At 43.1% G+C, this 18,777-nt stretch overlaps 2 protein-coding genes across 15 annotated transcripts in view; both read right to left on the bottom strand.

Annotated features, from left to right (window-relative positions):
- Positions 1-18,777, bottom strand: part of LOC106586043 (LIM domain only protein 7) — a 126,297-nt gene that overhangs the window by 47,593 nt on the left and 59,927 nt on the right. For 9 of the 14 annotated variants that reach the window (XM_045707639.2, XM_045707647.2, XM_045707640.2 and 6 more), the window contains 3 exons: positions 16,161-16,416; positions 5,946-5,978; positions 4,798-4,912 (listed from right to left, as the gene is read on the bottom strand). In XM_045707639.2, the coding sequence (XP_045563595.2) occupies positions 4,798-4,912; positions 5,946-5,978; positions 16,161-16,378 (366 nt within the window). In that variant the 5' untranslated portion in view covers positions 16,379-16,416. Of the gene's footprint in view, positions 1-4,797; positions 4,913-5,534; positions 5,809-5,945; positions 5,979-16,160; positions 16,417-17,870; positions 18,098-18,777 lie in introns of those variants that run through there. The other 5 variants (XM_082968814.1, XM_045707643.2, XM_045707642.2 and 2 more) reach the window with 5 other exon arrangements.
- Positions 8,253-11,143, bottom strand: LOC123730524 (LIM domain only protein 7). The gene is made up of 2 exons (XM_045707652.2): positions 10,827-11,143; positions 8,253-10,351 (listed from the first exon to the last, which is right to left on the bottom strand). The coding sequence occupies exon 2, from the start codon at positions 10,249-10,251 to the stop codon at positions 9,472-9,474; it is 780 nt and encodes a 259-aa protein (XP_045563608.1). The 5' UTR covers positions 10,252-10,351; positions 10,827-11,143; the 3' UTR covers positions 8,253-9,471.

Raw genomic sequence — 18,777 nt, 5'->3', positions numbered from 1 at the left:
TTTACGAGAAAAATAGCATAAAAATTGATTTTAAACAGCGTTTGACATGCTTCGAAGTACGGTAATGGAATATTTTGAAATTTTTTTGTCACGAAATGCGCTCGTGCATCACGCTTCGGATAGTGACCTGAATGCACAAACAAAACGGAGCTATTTGAATATAACTATGGATTATTTGGAACGAAAACAACATTTGTTGTTGAAGTAGAAGTCCTGGGAGTGCATTCTGACGAAGAACAGCAAAGGTAATCCAATTTTTCTAATAGTAATTCTGAGTTTAGTGAGCACAAAACTTGGTGGGTGTCAAATTAGCTAGCCTGTGATGGCCGAGCTATCTACTCAGAATATTGCAAAATGTGCTTTCGCCGAAAAGCTATTTTAAAATCTGACACCGCGATTGCATAAAGGAGTTCTGTATCTATAATTCTTAAAATAATTGTTATGTATTTTGTGAACGTTTATCGTGAGTAATTTAGTAAATTCACCGGAAGTTTGCGGTGGGTATGCTAGTTCTGAACATCACATGCTAATGTAAAAAACTGGTTTTTGATATAAATATGAACTTGATTGAACAAAACATGCATATATTGTATAACATAATGTCCTAGGAGTGTCATCTGATGAAGATCATCAAAGGTTAGTGCTGCATTTAGCTGTGGTTTTGGTTTTTGTGACATATATGCTTGCTTGAAAATGGCTGTGATTATTTTTTGCCAGGGTACTCTCCTGACATAATCTAATGTTTTGCTTTCGCTGTAAAGCCTTTTTGAAATCGGACAATGTGGTTAGATTAGCGAGAGTCTTGTCTTTAAAATTGTGTAAAATAGTTGATTGTTTGAGAAATTTCGATGTCGTCCCACATACCCTAGAGAGGTTAATATAGGTGTGCCCCAGGGTTCCATTTTAGCTCCAGTGTTGTTCTCAATTTTTATTAATGATTTGGGAAATGGGATGCAACCAGCAAAGTTAAATCTATATGCAGATGATGCAGTCATATATTCATGTGCTCCTTCTCTGGTTCAGGCTGTTGAAGAGCTCCAGACTGCTTTTCAGTCACTGCAGGCCTACCTTAATGGTCTCAAACTGGTCTTGAATGTCCAAAAATCTAAATTCATGACCTTTACCAGAGCTAAAACTCTGCCAGGGAAGGTTAGCATTGTTACATCTGGTGGCTTATCAATTGAAAAAGTGTTGTCCTACAAATACTTAGGTATTTGGTTGGATGACAAGTTGATCTTAAAGGTTCATGTGGATAATCTTGTGACAAAGCTTAAATTGAAATTGGGATTGCTTCTCGCTTATGGCTAGAAAGAAGCTTGTTCGGGCAACTTTTCTCTCTGTAATTGATTATGGTGACTTGTTGTATATGCATGCAGCCTCCTCTGTCTTACAGAGACTGAACTCTGTTAATCATGCATCCTTGTGCTTTTGTACAAATGCCAAGTCATTCACCTACCATAGCACCTTGTACCAAATGGTAGTTTGGACCTCACTTTATACGCACAGAAAGATTTGAATGTGTTCATCGACAAAGTCCTTTCGGGTAAACTCCCTCTTTACCTCTGTAGTCTGGTCTCCTTCACCACCAGCAGTTACCATACCCGGTCTGCTAGGTGGTTGCTACTTAAAGTCCCCAGGAAAGTCATAGTATTAGGCAAGACTGCCTTCTCTTCTTGTGCACCAGAGGCATGGAATAGTCTACAATCCATGCTTCATCTAGATACGTTAGTGCCACTGAATGAATTTAAAATATTGATGGGAGACTCTGTTACAGAGGAGTGTAAATGCTTTTTTTTAGGCTGGATCATGTTGTATTGTATATTTTAATTATGTAATGTATTGATTGTTGCTGCTGCCTTGGCCAGGTCTCCCTTGAAAAAGAGACTCTGGGACTCAATGGGCTTTTCCTGGTTAAATAAATGTTAAATAAATAGATATATAAAATGTATGTGTACATACTGTATATATGTATATTTATATATTATTATTTCCAATTGTATGTTTTGATTTATTTTATTTTTGTATGTATGCTGCTTTTGTTGTTAAGGGGATGGAGGTGTTTCAGTAAGTATAGCTATTCCCAAACTGGAGAAGGGGTATGCGCAATGCCGTTGGGGGTACGCCAAAGAAAAGTGATTCACATTTTAAAAATTATAATTATTAGTATTAAAAAAATGTTTTAAACAAAAACATTTCTTCACATTTTCAAACAGTACATTTCTATTTTCCAACAGGGCTATGCATTTGGGTGAGGTTTTTTTCTCACCTGAGTAGCCTCGTTTCACTGCCAAAAATAAAATTAAACCATCTAGTGTTCAGCGAAATAACAACACAATGTCAAATACAGCTAGTCTAGTCTCTCTCGGGGGAATTCCACTAACGGTCCACATGTAGCCAAACGTAGCGGCTGCTCATTCCGTTTGCTCGAAAATGGATCAATGGTTAAAAAAAGTAAGGCCTGCGTCCATAGAGACACATACCAGCTCTACTGGTAGTACTGCTACACCTGCACCTTTCGACGACACAAGTCCTGCTTCCACGACCACATCCAATGCTAGCATCAGTAATTCTACATTTGTTGTTAGCCCAGCTAGCATGGACATTGACTATTGTGAATCTGATGCAGCCCAAGAGCTACTGCTCCGTTACCCAGGAAAGCCCCGAACCACAGACAAGGTCAGTGGACCATTGAAGTGGCACAGAAATGATAACTACATTGATTTGGGGTTCACTTATATTGGGAGTAGTGCCTTTGCTCAGCCACAGTGTGTTATATGTGCAAAAGTACTATCTCACAACTCGATGAAACCACTCTTGCGCAGACATTTAGAAACAAAACATGCCAATTTTAAAAATAAGCCACGGGAGTTTTTTTGAGCGAGAATTAAGACTTTTGAGTAGTAAGACATGTTTAAAAGCAACAGATACCATTAATAAGAAGGGGCTAGAAGTGTCTTATATGGTGAGCTACCAAGTGGGTAGGACAGGCAAGCCCCATACTATTGTGGAGGACTTAATTCTTTCTGCTGCCGCAGATATGGCTGGGACAATGTTGGGGGAAAAGGCTAAAAAAACTATACAGACAATGCTTTCATCAAACAACACTGTTTCACAACGCATCAGTGATGGCAGGAGATGTTTTGAAATGATTACTGCTTTGCATACAAGTCAGTGTATTCTATGCGTTACAGCTGGATGAGTCAACAGATGTGGCGGGCCTGACACAGCTCCTGGTATACGTTTGTTACGGAGGGTCAATTAAGAAAGACATCCTCTTCTGCAAACCGCTGGAAACCAGGACAATAGGAAAGGATATTGTTAAAGTACTGGACAGCTTTGCGACATCAAATGGACTTTGGTGGTAAACATGTGTTGGTATCTGTACTGATGGCGCAAAAGCCATGACAGGGAGACATAGTGGAGTGGTAATGCGCATTTGCTCCCAACGCCACTTGGTACACTGCATAATCCACCGAGAGGCTCTTGCTGCCAAAGGAATGTGTTTTGGACACTACAGTGAAAATGGTTAACTTTGTTAAAGCAAGGCCCCTGAACTCTTGTGGATTTTCTGCACTATGCAATGATATGGGCAGCAACCATGTAACGCTTTTACAACACTGGTTATCAAGAGGCAAAGTTTTGACACATTTTTTTGAACTGAGAGAAGAGCTTAAAGTTCTCTTTACTGACCATAATTTTCACTTGTCTGACCGCTTGCATGATGACGAGTTTCTCATACGACTGGCCTATCTGGGTGATGTTTGATCTGAATCTAGGATTACAGGGACTCTCCTCAACTATATTCAACGCGCAGGTACTTTCCCGAAACGGATGACACAAACAACTGGATTCGTTATCCCTTTCATGCCCTTCCTCCAGTCCACTTACCGATATCTGAACAAGAGTGCCTCATCGAAACTGTGAATGTTTAATTTAATCAGAAGCCACTGCCAGATTTCTGGATTGGGCTGTGCTCAGAGTATCCTGCCTTGGAAAATCGCGCTGTTAAGACACTGATGCCCTTTGCAACCACATACCTATGTGAGAGTGGATTCTCGGCCCTCACTAGCATGAAAACTAAATACAGGCACAGACTGTGTATGGAAAATGATTTAATAAATATATCGTATGTGGCAGGCTTACAATGATGGCAAAAAACAACATTTGAGAGTGCGCTGACCCTGGTGCTAGAGGGGGTACGCAGCTGGAGGTTGAATGTTTGAAGGTGTAAGGGACTATAAAAAGTTTGGGAACCACTGGTATAGGGGGATAAAAGGATGTATCTGTTGAATTTGTAATTTGTATTTCTTTATATGTGCAATAAAAATATACATATATACATTTTTCATAAATCTGTTATGTCATGATTAATACGTTAATGTAGCCCTCATGAGGGAGGGTTCAAGTCAAGTGTAATAACAGTCTTTTGGGTTGAATGTGTGTGACCCCTGGTAAGGTGGGGACCGCTAGTGTTGAACGGATATGTGGGGCGTATTGCCACCAAACCAAACCTAACCAAAGGACTGACACAGGGTGAGATTACCAGGGGTGCATTCATTAGTGCAGACCGTAGAAAAATGTTTTGCAATGCAAACTACAGTTTGTATTGGACAAATTCAGGTAGGTCCTTACCAGTTTAGTCCTGTTTGCTTCCATTTGGTTCTTAGCGAATTCACCCTAAGACTACCTGATCCAATAACAAACACTCATTTTCATTTAGCGTTTCAAAATATTTTGTCACAGTATACCTACTGAACACAGCCCATGTGTGTGGTGGTCGCAGGTTCATATACTCACATCCTGCCACTGGTCTTCGTTCTCCTTAACCTGCTCTCTGATCTTCTGTAGCTCCTCGTAGCGCACCTGCTTCAGGGCCTCCTGGTCCACCGCAAGGTCTGTCATTGATTTGCTCCTACACACCACCAGAGAAGAGGAAGAGAGTTTAAAGACGGGGTTGAGATCAGTGTCAACTCAGTTACAGGCATTGGGCCATCAGTTAGGAGCATAAACCTACAGTGCACAAGACTGATGTTACGGTCATAAAGTAGGCTACAGATGTATGTATCAAAAGACACTCCAAATCCACTATAATCACAGATACAACACACATGCCAATCATAAATGCAGTCAAAATGGGGAGCAAAAAGTGCTTGTTAAATAAATCTCAATTAAATAAACTGAAACATACTTTTACACATACGTTTATTGTAAGAACACAGAAAACAAAAACCTTTCAAGGTTCAACATTCATTGAAGATGAAACAATAATTTTCATCTACATAACACCATTAAGACTAAAAGGTAGTACAAACAAAACAAGGTCCCCATTTTTCACATTTCTTAGTTAGGTATTAGTAAGCAAACAAAATAAGCAACAGTTGAGTCACGCTAAACACAAGCTTAATGCGATTTTAGCCTAATGGGTTAGACAAACCATGCAGTATATCTCAGCCATTCCATTCTGCAAATACGCTTGTTCACTCAAAGCTTTCAAAGTTGTGTATGGCCAAAAACATTCACTGCATTTGACTTACCTGTAAACTTCTGAATCATACTGCTATCAATGTCTCTCTATCTTGTCTGTCTGTTACACAAAACCAACCATCACGGTAGCCTACAACCTGTGCTTCAACAATTTTCTAACTCTCAGCTGTACATAAAATACAGTATGTTTGGTTGGATGACCCCTCACTCCACTTTGATGCCTTGTCAAACGCTGTGTCCCACCCTCCTTGGTTTGGCCCTGCGCCATTCAATACCCAACAATGTGTCAGTGTCATCGTATAGCAGTCAGCCATCGAGTGAGGGAACTAGTAAATGAGAGCAGCAACACAAAGGCAAAAGGAGGAAGGAGGCAGGGGGTGCCCTGTGATTGCATGGTGGGGGGAGGCCTTGGAGAGAACACGACCATGCCACATTCCTGGGAACCAACATAATCAACTCACCCATCGCTAGCAACGTTATGCTTTTGGAGCAGTCTAGGAGAACCAGAAAAGAGAACCACACAGACAAAAAAGTCACATTTGGGCCAGAATTTATTTTCCTACTCTGGGAATAAGTAGAGGTGAAGTGATCCATTTACATTTTAGTCATTTAGCAGACACTCTTATCCAGAGCACCTTACAGTAGTGAATGCATACATTTCATACATTTTTTTTCTCCATACTGGTCTCCCGTGGGAATCAAACCCACAACCCTGGCGTTGCAAACACCATGCTCTACCAACTGAGCCACAAGGGACTGATCCCTAACTGATCCCTAACCAGTGTCTGTAGTTATTCTCTCCCTCTAATGGCTAAGGTTAGGATTGGGAATCTAATCCTAGACCTGTGGTAAGGGATTGCTACCTTCAGCCTCTGTCTTCAAGATTCATATAGTAGGGGAAAAAGGAAGGGGAAAAGGTAAAGTGCATGGATGGACACAATGGTTCATTGCAATGCATAGTCAAGTGCCACTCCACTTCAGCTTCGTTCTCCTGGGGTTTCACTGTCCTTTTTATTGAAGGAGGGCATGTATCACAGTTAGAGTAACACCTTCCTTTCATCTCTTCGAGACCACAGCTAAGGTGATGTCACTGGAAACTCTACAGGAGTTTTCCATGTGTGAGAGAAATACATCCAGATGCCTCAGACCCATGTTTGAATGGCCTGTTTTGTGAGTGTGTCACACAGAGAAATAGAAAGAGTGTGATTGTGAGTTTGTGAGAGGGAAAGTGTGTGTGCTTCATATGTACACACACGGCCATATGTATTTAGACAGCGAAGCTACATTTTTTTATTTAGTCCCTCATTTGAAGAAATCACAAGTATTTGCACTTATAGTGTATTAAAGCAGTCAAAAGTGTAGTGTTTAGTCCCATATTCCTTGCACGCAATGACTACATCAAGCTTGTGACTCTTGTTTTGGTTGTGTTTTGGATTAAGTAATGCCTAATAGGAATTGCGTGCAAGGAATACTTTAAATAATTTAAATTAATACACTAAGTGTACTTAGTCCAAATGCTTAGGACTTCTTCACATGGGGGGTGGGGGGGGGGGGGACTAGCTACATAAAGTGCTTTCATTTGTAATTGGTAAAAGGTGACATTCTGACATTCTGTACTGTCGCCTGATATGAAAGACTTGATCTCAAATTCAAAATGCTGGTGTATAGCGCCAAGTAAAAATGTTTATCTACACTGTCCAAATACATATGGAGGGGAGTGTATATCAGAGCGTGTGTGTGTAAACTGCGTATGTGTTTTCACGTTGCCAAGAGTGGCAGGTAACAGCTTTCATCCCCTCACACGACGATGGGGAATTTCAGTCTAGGTTTTCATGTCTGTCTTCCTTATTAAAAAACTTACAATCTATGATCATCATCTACCTCTGCTGTGCAGACCTGGGTTGAAATACTATTAGAAATGTCTCAAATACTTTGAGAGTTTACTTCAGCCTGACTGCCAGTGTCTGGAGTGCCATGTGGGTGGGGTTTGAACTTTTGAGAATTCTCTATTGAATCCATTGTGCCAGGCAAGCTCAATTGACCACAGCTAAAGTATTATAAATTATTTCAAATAGTATTGAGAACCCAGGTCTGGTTTGGTGCAGTGTATCCTTTGATCCTTGGATGTTGGCTCTTCCTATCATTGTGAAGCAGAATTCACCAAGCGTTGGATTGTTCACCCACTAATAGGGAACGTGAGCTGGGTTTAGACCGTCGTGAGATGGGAATGGTGAAATACATCTAACTAGATCTAACAAAGACACAGCATTCTGTAGTGTGACAGTGTGGATAATTATTTATTTAAGTAGGGGGTTCATCTCGAAAACCCAGAACTAAAATCTTGCATAATTGCATAAGATTCTTGATTAGGTTCAGGAGGGAGATAATATACTGTATTTTATGAGAAAAGATACTAACAAGACTAGGGAAGTCTCCACCCACCTAAACGGAAACTCTCAGCTAAACCATTGGCCAAATGTTCCTTGTTAGTCGTCTCATCCCCGTCTGTTCGACAGATGTTACGATACCATCTTATGTTACGTGCGTCTGTCCATGAGAGTGAGTGTGGGGTCAATAGCTTGAGTTATATATAGATCTTACTCATGTTCAAATTCCTTTTCATACCACTGTGCTCATACTGCTCCCCCAAGTCAGTGTGAAGTTCCCTGATGTTGAGACACTGTGTTATTCCAAGGCAAATAGAGGTGCTAGGGTGACGTCATACTTCGCCGTTCATGAACCACCTCCGATTGATTCCATGACAACAGTTTTCAGTCTGTTTTTGTCTATTTTTATTAAGCATGGGACAAAGTATTTTTAAATTCACAGGCAAAGGCAATCCATGAGCAGAAAAACAAAAACAAAAAAACGAATGTAAAACAGAATAGGGTCTTGTTGTGTTAATTCTGATGGACGTATACATTTTTGGTCAATGCATTGACAACAGTGCTCATGTGGTGGTGTCTAGAATTAGCACATAAAAAAGGTTAGCAGCAGTTATACAAGTTTTACAGAAAGGTCATTTACTTAGGGTGTTGCGTTTTAGATCTTCAGAATTGTATAGCTTGTATGGTTTCAGAAAATACCACAACCTGCGTAAAAAAAGGTCATTTGTTTGACCTAATCAATCAAACCACTTTCTCAAAAGCTGAGGTAACTTAACTGTGGGTTATTTTTCTACATTTCCACCACTTGGTTTATTTGCTAAAAATACATTTACGGTAAAGTTGTCTTTTATCAATTTGTTGCAGTTAGTGTGAAAGGCACATGTTTGTTTTTGGTAGAGACGTGCTTAATATAGTTAATTGAAATTTCCTTCTATGAGGTCCTTCTATAAGCACCACTCCGTATCAATGCATATCCACATGCGATTTAGGGCACTTCAATAACAGACAGAAAAGGGTTCTTAGAAGTAAACAGCACCGGTGTGTGTGTGGGGGCGGGGGGGTGTGGGCGTTAAGGAGATGTTTATCTTTCAAAGGGTGTAAAATAGTTGTATGTTTGAAAAATGTGAATTTTGACATTTATTTGGATTCAAATTTGCCGCTCTTGAAATGCACCTGCTGTTGATGGAGTGCACCACGGGGGGGACGCTAGCGTCCCACCTAGCCCATAGAGGTTAAAGAAGAAAACAACAGCACACAACCCGGAGATTTGGGTCTCTGTCTCAAATGGCACCCTATTCCCTATATAGTGCACTACTTTTGACTAGAGCCTTATACGGTAGACCTATGTGGCTCCAGGTCAGTCAAAGTAGTACAGCGCCCCTGGAGCAAATTAGAGTTAAGTACTTTGCTCAGGGGCACATCGACCGATTATTCACCTTGTATTTGAACCAGCAACGGTTACTGGCCCACCGCTCTAACTGCTAAGCTACCTGCGGCCTATAGCAGTGCACTATATAGGGTTTGGGGTGCCAAATGATATTTGCCCTGAGAGCAACAGGCACTGTAGCGGGATTGTTGTTTTCGGCAGCCATTTTAATTCCTAACTGTTCAGAAAGGCTAACCTCTCGATCATCATCCTCTTCTTGTACCTCAGCCGACTCGCCTCCCTAATCGCCACCATCTTCTGCAGGTCACCCTCGCTACAGGAAGTGGGCAATGACGGACCCATCTGATTGGCCGACATACCTAGATATGACCGCTGACCTTGGACACGCACTGCCCCCACCCCCACCCCGAGCACCACCCCAAACTTCCTCAGCAACATGTCGTCCATTTTAGGGTGCCCATCAAGATCTCCTCTTTCCTCATGATTCGCCCCGCCCTCAGCTTCAACCTCCTGGGTCAAAGGTGAGGGGGCGCAGAGCAGCCGCGCCTGGAGCTTGGCAGGCAGCGCCCAGGGCTCAGGGATGATCATTGGGTTGTAGCTGTCGGCCGCACCCAACAGTGGTCTCTGCCGCCGACCATCTTGGGGCTGGTTGACCTTCCGAAAAATGAAGTCGTCCCGCTCCATGTCGGGGATGACGGTCTTGTCATCCTTGCCCGGCGTCTGCGGCTGGGTGACGATGTTGAGCTGGGGGTTCGAGGCGTAGAGGTGGCCGGACAAGTGGTTTACGCACACCCGGGTTTTCAGCACAGCCAGCTCCGAGTTGGAGTGGAAGGCCTGGGTGCGTCGGGCGAACATGTCGTCATTCTCCAGGTCAGGGAAGATGCTCGCCAGGGACTCATCCAATGGTTCTGGAGGATCCAGGGGGTTGTCACGCCCCAGAAGGGGATGCTTCTCGCATTTGACCAGCCGGGGGCCTGAGGTAGGGTCGATCATAGGGAATACCACTGGGTAGCGCTCAAAGTATGGGATGTTGGTGGCTTGCTTTTTGGGGGGCTGGTAGAGGGCAGTGTGTTGTGGCTGAGTGTTGTGAGGACTGGAGGGGGGGGGGGGTGGAAGAGAGAGGAGAAGGAGAGAGAGGACAGAGGGTTGATGAGTTGCATGCAAGTATAATAGGAGGAAAGCAGAAAGAGCTAGGAAAAGGAGGTTTAAAAAATGGAAGGCTGTTTGATTCAAAACAGGGCTGCATCAAACTGAGGACCTTGTATTCTGAAGCAGCTTATTCAAATCATAAGTGCTTGGCAAACACAGTACACTATCTTAACATATGTACTGATGCAAATTAGACTAAACAGCAAGACAGCAAAGCGATTATACCTCAGTATAACTGGTATAACTCTCAAAACTGCTCTTCAAGGCATGTTAGGGCACAGTTATTAGCTTAGCTTTTTAGCACAGTATCGCTGTTAGTACATGAGGGAGGGCAGCCAATCAGAACTCCTGCCCTTGTAAGGCAATGCGCTAGACCAGTGCTCCTGTGATTTCACAGTCAATCGAGCAGCTGTATCGACCTTTGACCTGCAGCCGGGTGGCTGGTGTGGGTGGAGCCTTCAGGTGCATGGGGGTGAGAGGAGGGGGAGGGGCCGGAAGGGGCTGAGGAGAACCGGTGACTGACATCGCAGTCAGAGTCGTCAGAGGATGAGCCGCCAGACTTCTTTCGGCTATGGCCCCAGAGAGAGGAGTGGGTGCAGCAAAGAGAGAGAGACAGAACGAGAGAGAGCGGGGAGAGGGAGAGTGAGAAGGATCGATGAGGGAAAGTGAGGGAAAATAGAGTGGGGAAAGGGAGTGTAAGGCAAAGTGAGAAGAAAAGAGAGAAACGGAGAAGCAGAAGTCAGACAGGTGGAATCAATACAGTGAAGGGGTGACAGCGTAGCCTAGTGGTTAGAGCGTTGGACAAGTAACCGAAAGGTTGCAAGATTAAATCCCTGAGCTGACAAGGTACAAATCTGTCGTTCTGCCCCTGAACAAGGCAGTTAACCCACTGTTCCTAGGCCGTCTTTGAAAATAAGAATTTGTTCTTAATTAACTGACTAGCCTAGTTAAATAAAAAAAAGTAGTGTAAAAGTAGAGTAAAATAGTTCCCTACAGCAGTGTGGACACAACTTATCAATCAAATGAAAGCTTTATGAATGATGTTAGAATCACATGCATTAACCTGTTTGGGATAGGGGGCAGTATTGACACGGCCGGATAAAAAACGTACCCGATTTAATCTGGTTACTACTCCTGCCCAGTAACTAGAATATGCATATAATTATTGGCTTTGGATAGAAAACACCCTAAAGTTTCTAAAACTGTTTGAATGGTGTCTGTGAGTATAACAGAACTCATATGGCAGGCCAAAACCTGAGAAGATTCCATGCAGGAAGTGGCCTGTCTGACAAGTTGTGTTTCATCTTGGCTCTTTTTATTGAAGACTGAGGATCTTTGCTATAACGTGACACTTCCTACGGCTCCCATAGGCTCTCAGAGCCCGGGAAAAAGCTGAACGATATCGAGGCAGCCTCTGGCTAAAACACATTATCGCGTTTGGCAAGTGGCCGATCAGAGTACTATGGGCTTAGGCGCGTGCCCGAGTCGACCCCATGCTTTATTTTCTTTCGTCTGTTTACCTAAACGCAGATTCCCGGTCGGAATATTATCGCTTTTTTTATGAGAAAAATGGCATAAAAATGTATTTTAAACATGCTTCGAAGTACGGTAATGGAATATTTAGAATTTTTTTGTCACGAATTGCGCCATGCTCGTCACCCTTATTTACCCTTTCGGATAGTGTCTTGAACGCACAAACAAAACGCCGCTATTTGGATATAACAATGGATTATTTGGGACCAAACCAACATTTGTTATTGAAGTAGAAGTCCTGGGAGTGCATTCTGACGAAGACAGCAAAGGTAATAACATTTTTCTTATAGTAAATCTGACTTTGGTGAGTGCTAAACTTGCTGGGTGTCTAAATAGCTAGCCCTGTGATGCCGGGCTATCTACTGAGAATATTGCAAAATGTGCTTTCACCGAAAAGCTATTTTAAAATCGGACATATCGAGTGGATAGAGGAGTTCTGTATCTATAATTCTTAAAATAATTGTTATGGTTTTTGTGAACGTTTATCGTGAGTAATTTAGTAAATTCACCGGCAGTGTTCGGTGGGAATGCTAGTCACATGCTAGTCACATGCTAATGTAAAAAGCTGGTTTTTGATATAAATATGAACTTGATTGAACAAAACATGCATGTATTGTATAACATAATGTCCTAGGGTTGTCATCTGATGAAGATCATCAAAGGTTAGTGCTACATTTAGCTGTGGTTTGGGTTTATGTGACATTATATGCTAGCTTGAAAAATGGGTGTCTGATTATTTCTGGCTGGGTACTCTCCTGACATAATCTAATGTTTTGCTTTCGTTGTAAAGCCTTTTTGAAATCGGACAGTGTGGTTAGATTAACGAGAGTCTTGTCTTTAACCTCTCTAGGGTAGGTGGCACCAAATCGTCCCACCTACGTAACAGCCAGTGTAATCCCGTGGCGCGTTATTCAAAAACCTCAAAAATGCAAAAACTTCAATTTTTCAAACATATGACTATTTTACACCATTTTAAAGGCAAGACTTAGTTTAGCACTCACCAAAGTCAGATTTACTATAAGAAAAATGTTATTACCTTTGCTGTCTTCGTCAGAATGCACTCCCAGGGCTTCTACTTCAATAACAAATGTTGGTTTGGTTCAAAATAATCCATAGTTATATCCAAACAGCGGCGTTTTGTTCATGCGTTCAAGACACTATCCGAAAGGGTAAATAAGGGTGACGAGCATGGCGCAATTCATGACAAAAAATTCTAAATATTCCATTACCGTACTTCGAAGCATGTCAACCGCTGTTTAAAATCAATTTTTATGCCATTTTTCTCATAAAAAAGCGATAATATTCCGACCGGGAATCTGCGTTTAGGTAAACAGATGAAAGAAAATAAAGCATTCGGTCGACTCGGGCACGCGCCTAAGCCCATAGTACTCTGATCGGCCACTTGCCAAAAGCGATAATGTGTTTCAGCCAGAGGCTGCCTCGATATCGTTCAGCTTTTTCCCGGGCTCTGAGAGCCTATGGGAGCCGTAGGAAGTGTCACGTTAGAGCAAAGATCCTCAGTCTTCAATAAAAAGACCCAAGATGAAACACAACTTGTCAGACAGGCCACTTCCTGCATGGAATCTTCTCAGGTTTTGGCCTTCCATTTGAGTTCTGTTATACTCACAGACACCATTCAAACAGTTTTAGAAACTTTAGGGTGTTTTCTATCCAAAGCCAATAATTATATGCATATTCTAGTTACTGGGCAGGAGTAGTAACCAGATTAAATCGGGTACGTTTTTTATCCGGACGTGTCTATACTGCCCCCTAGCCCTAACTGGTTAAAATGGTGTAAAATAGTCATATGTTTGAAAAATTGAAGTTTTTGCATTTTTGAGGTATTTGAATAACGCGCCACGGGATTACAATGGCTGTTGAGTAGGTGGGACGCAAGCGTCCCACCTAGCCCATAGAGGTTAAACAGAGTATAGGGAATCACTGGAAAATGTTGCGATAGAAAGAGATAGAAACAGGAAACTGTGATAGAAAGATAATGAAAATAGTTGGTGATAGAGTGATAAAGTACTGTTAGCAATAAGAATGGGATGTGCCATTAGAAATAGTGAATGTAAGAAAGAGTAAAGAAATTATGTGTGTTGTTAGTAAATGTTGGCATTGTATGTACTAATGTTTTATATAGTATTTGAAATGTACAGTATGAACATGTGAATGGAACGCAAGTGCTTTAAATGATGACGTTAAATCTGTGTTATGGGGTATGATGCTGTAAGTGTTTGTGCGTGTGCGGTCTTTAACATTGACCCTCTTTGCATCGTCCCCCCTCCCCCTGTCAGTATGTCCACAGACCTGAAGCCCTGGATCTTCTTGTACCAGGGTCTCCTCTGGGACCCCAGTTTGATCTTCTGCACGTGGGTGTCCTCCTCAGGCGTCCAGAACTTGGGCAGAAACCTGTCATATGACACGTCGACAGTTGACTTGGGCGACACACCCACTTTGCGAGCGTACAGGTCATCCTGAACGGGGTCAGCATACCCAACATCATCTTCCTCGTCTTCAGAATCATCGTACATCTGTCGGAGGAGGCTGTCAGTGGGGAGAGGATGGTGGTGGTCCACCCTCACTGAGCCCATCTGAGGCTGGGGGGAGCACATCGGCGTCATTGGCCCACTGCTGCTACTCGAGAGAGAGAGAAAGGGAGACCAGCCAATCGTATGAATGGAAAGGGTTTATCAGGAAGTGCACACTAGCAATCAAAAGGCAGAGCAAGGAGTGTATGGTGTTGGAACATCCTTGGGTAAATGGCACACAATCTCCAATGAGAGCACACAAGGATAGAATTAGAGGACAAGGCAGAACCAAAACGAAAAACACATGAGGAACAAAAAACTTTTTGTTTTTTTGTTTCAAATCAATGAAATCAAGTAAATTAAATTAAATCAAGTAAATTAAATAAAGTCAATGTGAAATTGGATATTTTGGGTGGCAAGTCACTCACTCAGTCACTGCAAATCCAACTGCAAGAGGAACGAGCAAATACAACTAAAGTAAACAATCAAACAAAACAATCAAACACACAAACAAAAAAAATGTATTCAATCAATCAGTTAGAAGAGCCGCCAAGTTAAGACCAAGGTAGCCTGCTACACTCATGGTTCTAGAAAACCATGCAAACTGAAGCGCTCTCTCGTTCTCTCATTCTTTCTTTCTCCCACACTCGTTCATTCTGCAGGCATAACAGAAGAAGCTCTCTCTCTTTCTCTCTCGCTCTGGTCAGATCCCACGGCATCAGGCTTTCTGACCTGAGGCAGGTCACCGTCTGCCGCGGTGGGGCGTTCGTGTTTGTGGTCATTGTGACCGTTGGCCAGGTCCCTCCTTTCGCCACTGAAACCACTCCTCCCCCTCCTCCTAATCCCACGGCATTCCCGGCCTCCACAGGGCTGATTGGTAGTGCGAAGTTGGTAGGCAGGGCATGGGAGGGACTGTGGAAGCGCCGGCTGGCCAGGTCGTCCAGAATGAGGTCGGGGTCCGGCCGCTCGCTGTCAGAATCATCGTCACTGCCACTCTCGTACTCGTACGCCCACTGCAGTTGGGCGGCGTCCAGGGAATTCTGGGATATGCATCTGTTGTTGGAGGATTCAGACCTGGTCTCACAGAGGTCAGTGTTCCGAGGTTAGTCGCAACATATGATGGTACAGTGCACACACACAACCATATCCATGGGACAATCATACACAACCATGGGAGAACCAACCAGAAGACAGACAGAAAGACAGTGGAGATGATAGGAGAGAAGTGTGTAAAGACTGGGCAAGGATCAGGGTATGGCATACAGTAGATTTAAACCACATAAAGTCAGATCCATGTCTTATACCGTATTCACCAGTGCAAAGCAATAGTTTTATTTGGTGTGAAAGAAAACAAGCTGGCTTATAGAGCTAGCTTACTGTAGCTTGTGTTGCAATGGAGTTTCATAACGATCAAAGAAACTGGGTGGCAAGGCTTGGCTCGATACCATTACCATTTAACAGAAGGATACCAATTCACCTGAATTATACTGAATTAAAATGGAATTGAGCTCCACCCTTCTGGATGATTTAACCATTGACAGACCAGTGAACAGGCCGGAATGAACATTTTACACTTCTATTGGTCCTTCGTATATCCAAAAGGATTTGCTAGAGCAGCACCTGTGGATAAAGACTCGAGGCAGCTGATTTCTGGTGTATTAGCTACAGGTGTGTGTATGACTCTGCTACCTGGTGAAGGTGCCATCCTCCTCAGTGTACATGGGGCTGGCCCAGCTTTGGCGGCTATCCTCGTGGCGCTCGGCCCGCTTCTTGCGGAGTGGTGCTGGCACGTATGCCGCCGGCTTGTCCTTGGTGGGCAGGAACTGGTTGAACTGTGTGGTCGTTTTGGGTGCGATGACCAACGAGCGGCGGTAGTGCAGCGAATCCTTGTTACTGTCCGCCGCCATCCTGAAGACTGAGTCCACCTCCGTGTCACTCCCACAACCTAAGGGGGTGAGGAGATATAGAGAAGGAAGAGGTGAGAAATTGAAGAGGAAGGGGAAGGGAAGGACAGGGGAAATTGAAAGGGGAGGGAAGGCCCGCGTCCATAGAGACACAAACCAGCTCTACTGGTAGTTCTGCTACACCTGCACCTGTCGACGACACAAGTTGTTCTGCTTCCACGACCACACCCAATGCTAGCATCAGTAATTCTACATTTGTTGTTAGCCAAGCTAGCATGGGCACTGACAGTTGTAATTCTGATAGAGCCGAAGAGCTACTGCCCCCTTACCCGGGAAAGCACCGAACAACAGACAGCGTCGTTGGACCATCGAAGAGGCTAAAAAATGATGAGAATTACATTGATTTGGGGTTCACTTATATTGGAACTAGTGCCTTTCCTCATCCACAGCCAATTTGAAAAATGAGCCACAGGAGTTTTTGAAGCGAGAATTACTCGCTCAAAAATGACTTTCGAGTAGTAAGACATGTTTAAAAGCAACAGATACCATTAATAAGAAGGGGCTAGAATCATCTTATATGGTGAGCAACCGAGTGGCTAGGACAAGTAAGCCCCATACTATTGTGGAGGACTTAATTATTCCTGCTTCCGCGGATATGGCTGGGACAATGCTGGGGGAAAAGGCCAAAAAAACTATTCAGACAATGCCTTCATCAAACAACACTGTTTTACGACACATCAGTGACATGGCAGGAGATGTTTTGAAACAATTACTGCTTCGCATTCAAGCCAGTGAATTCTATGCATTACAGCTGGATGAGTCAACAGACATGGCAGGCCTGGCACAGCTCCTGGTTTATATTCATTACATTTATGGGGGGGCAATTAAGGAAGACATCCTCTTCTGCAAACCGCTGGAAAGTCTCTCTCTGTAATTACTGACCTGCTCTCCTGGGCCTTAAACACCACCAACCAAAACAAAACCTATTCGACTTAATTGAAATAACTATTATTAAATAGAAGTAGAAAAAAAGCTCTTTGTGTAATATATTTTTCTCCTTACAGTGAGTTTGATAAGTTTCGAAGAGAAAATATAGTTATATTTATCAACCACTAGAGGGTTAGTAGTTTGCTCTCTTCAACTGATGCTACATGTTTTTGTATCCCAAAACATTATTTGTTTTACAGTGAGACCAATTTTATTGTCGGGTGCGAGACATTTAACCGATAAAATAGTCCACACACTGTAAAATATGTCAACAAAGATCTGGTATCGGTAAAATTAACATGCTCAGTGTGAATTTCACAGATAATCTCAGATAGTCCTCAGGAAACAATACCATCTGCTCTTCAAATACCATCACGCTAACACAATCACTACTCCTCAAGATCTCAGACTAAGATATAGAGATATACTACTAAGAGCCAAAAAAAAGCATAACAAAGTACAACCAAAACACACTCAAGTACACACTCAGGTGTGTGCATGTCCATACCCTCACTGCTGCCTTTGAGAGTTTTAGAGGATTTGCTGTGTGGTCTAGAACCCAGGGAGTCCAAGCTATCCAAAGAGTCCCCTTCTGTGTCCTCCTCCTTCTCCTCCTCTCAGTATAGGGAATAGATCGTCTTTCTCACTGTACCAGCTGTCTCCAAAACTACTGTCTCTTTCTCTAAAGCTGCTGCCACTGCTACTGGCTTTCTGGCCAGACGATACCTTGAGTGCCTGCAATACACACACACACACACACACACACACACACACACACACACACACACACACACACACACACACACACACACCACACACACACACACACACACACACACACACACACACACACACACACACACACATACACAAACAGTTGAAAGACATTTGCTTCCGGACAAGCTAAACACCTTCTTCGCCCGCTTTGAGGATAACACAGTGTCACTGACGCAGCCTGCTACCAAGGACTGTGGGCTCGCCTTCTTCGGGGCCGATGTGAGTAAGACATTTAAGTGTGTTAAAAACCTCTACAGGATCGGTGGGTCCCCGGGCGGGATGATTCAGCTAACGTAGGCTAATGTGATTAGCATGAGGTTGCAGCTTCTATCCACAAGCTTTGTTTGGACAATGGCAGATGGAAGGGAGGGTGGTGTGGCAGTTGACGCTTCTCCTACAGATGCTGTTATTTTATCTAAAACATCAGGTGTAAGCTGACCCCAGCTAAGTAACTCATGCAAAGATTTAACCTGTTTGGGATAGGGGGCAGTATTTTCACGGCCGGATAAAAAACATACCCAATTTAATCTGGTTACTACTCCTGCCCAGAAACTAGAATATGCATATAATAAGTAGATTTGGATAGACAACACTCTACAGTTTCTAAAACTGTTTGAATGGTGTCTGTGAGTATAACA

Source organism: Salmo salar, chromosome 25 (genome assembly GCF_965601325.2).
Source record: "Salmo salar chromosome 25, fSalSal1, whole genome shotgun sequence".
In the NCBI taxonomy this organism is placed as follows: Eukaryota; Metazoa; Chordata; class Actinopteri; order Salmoniformes; family Salmonidae; genus Salmo; species Salmo salar.
The sequence above is the reverse complement of the archived record's forward strand: the minus strand, read 5'-3'. Positions and strand labels throughout refer to the sequence as shown.

Coding starts and splice junctions, on each gene's coding strand:
- LOC123730524 (XM_045707652.2), bottom strand. CDS start 10,251: ATGATCGACCCTACCTCAGGCCCCCGGCTGGTCAAATGCGAGAAGCAT.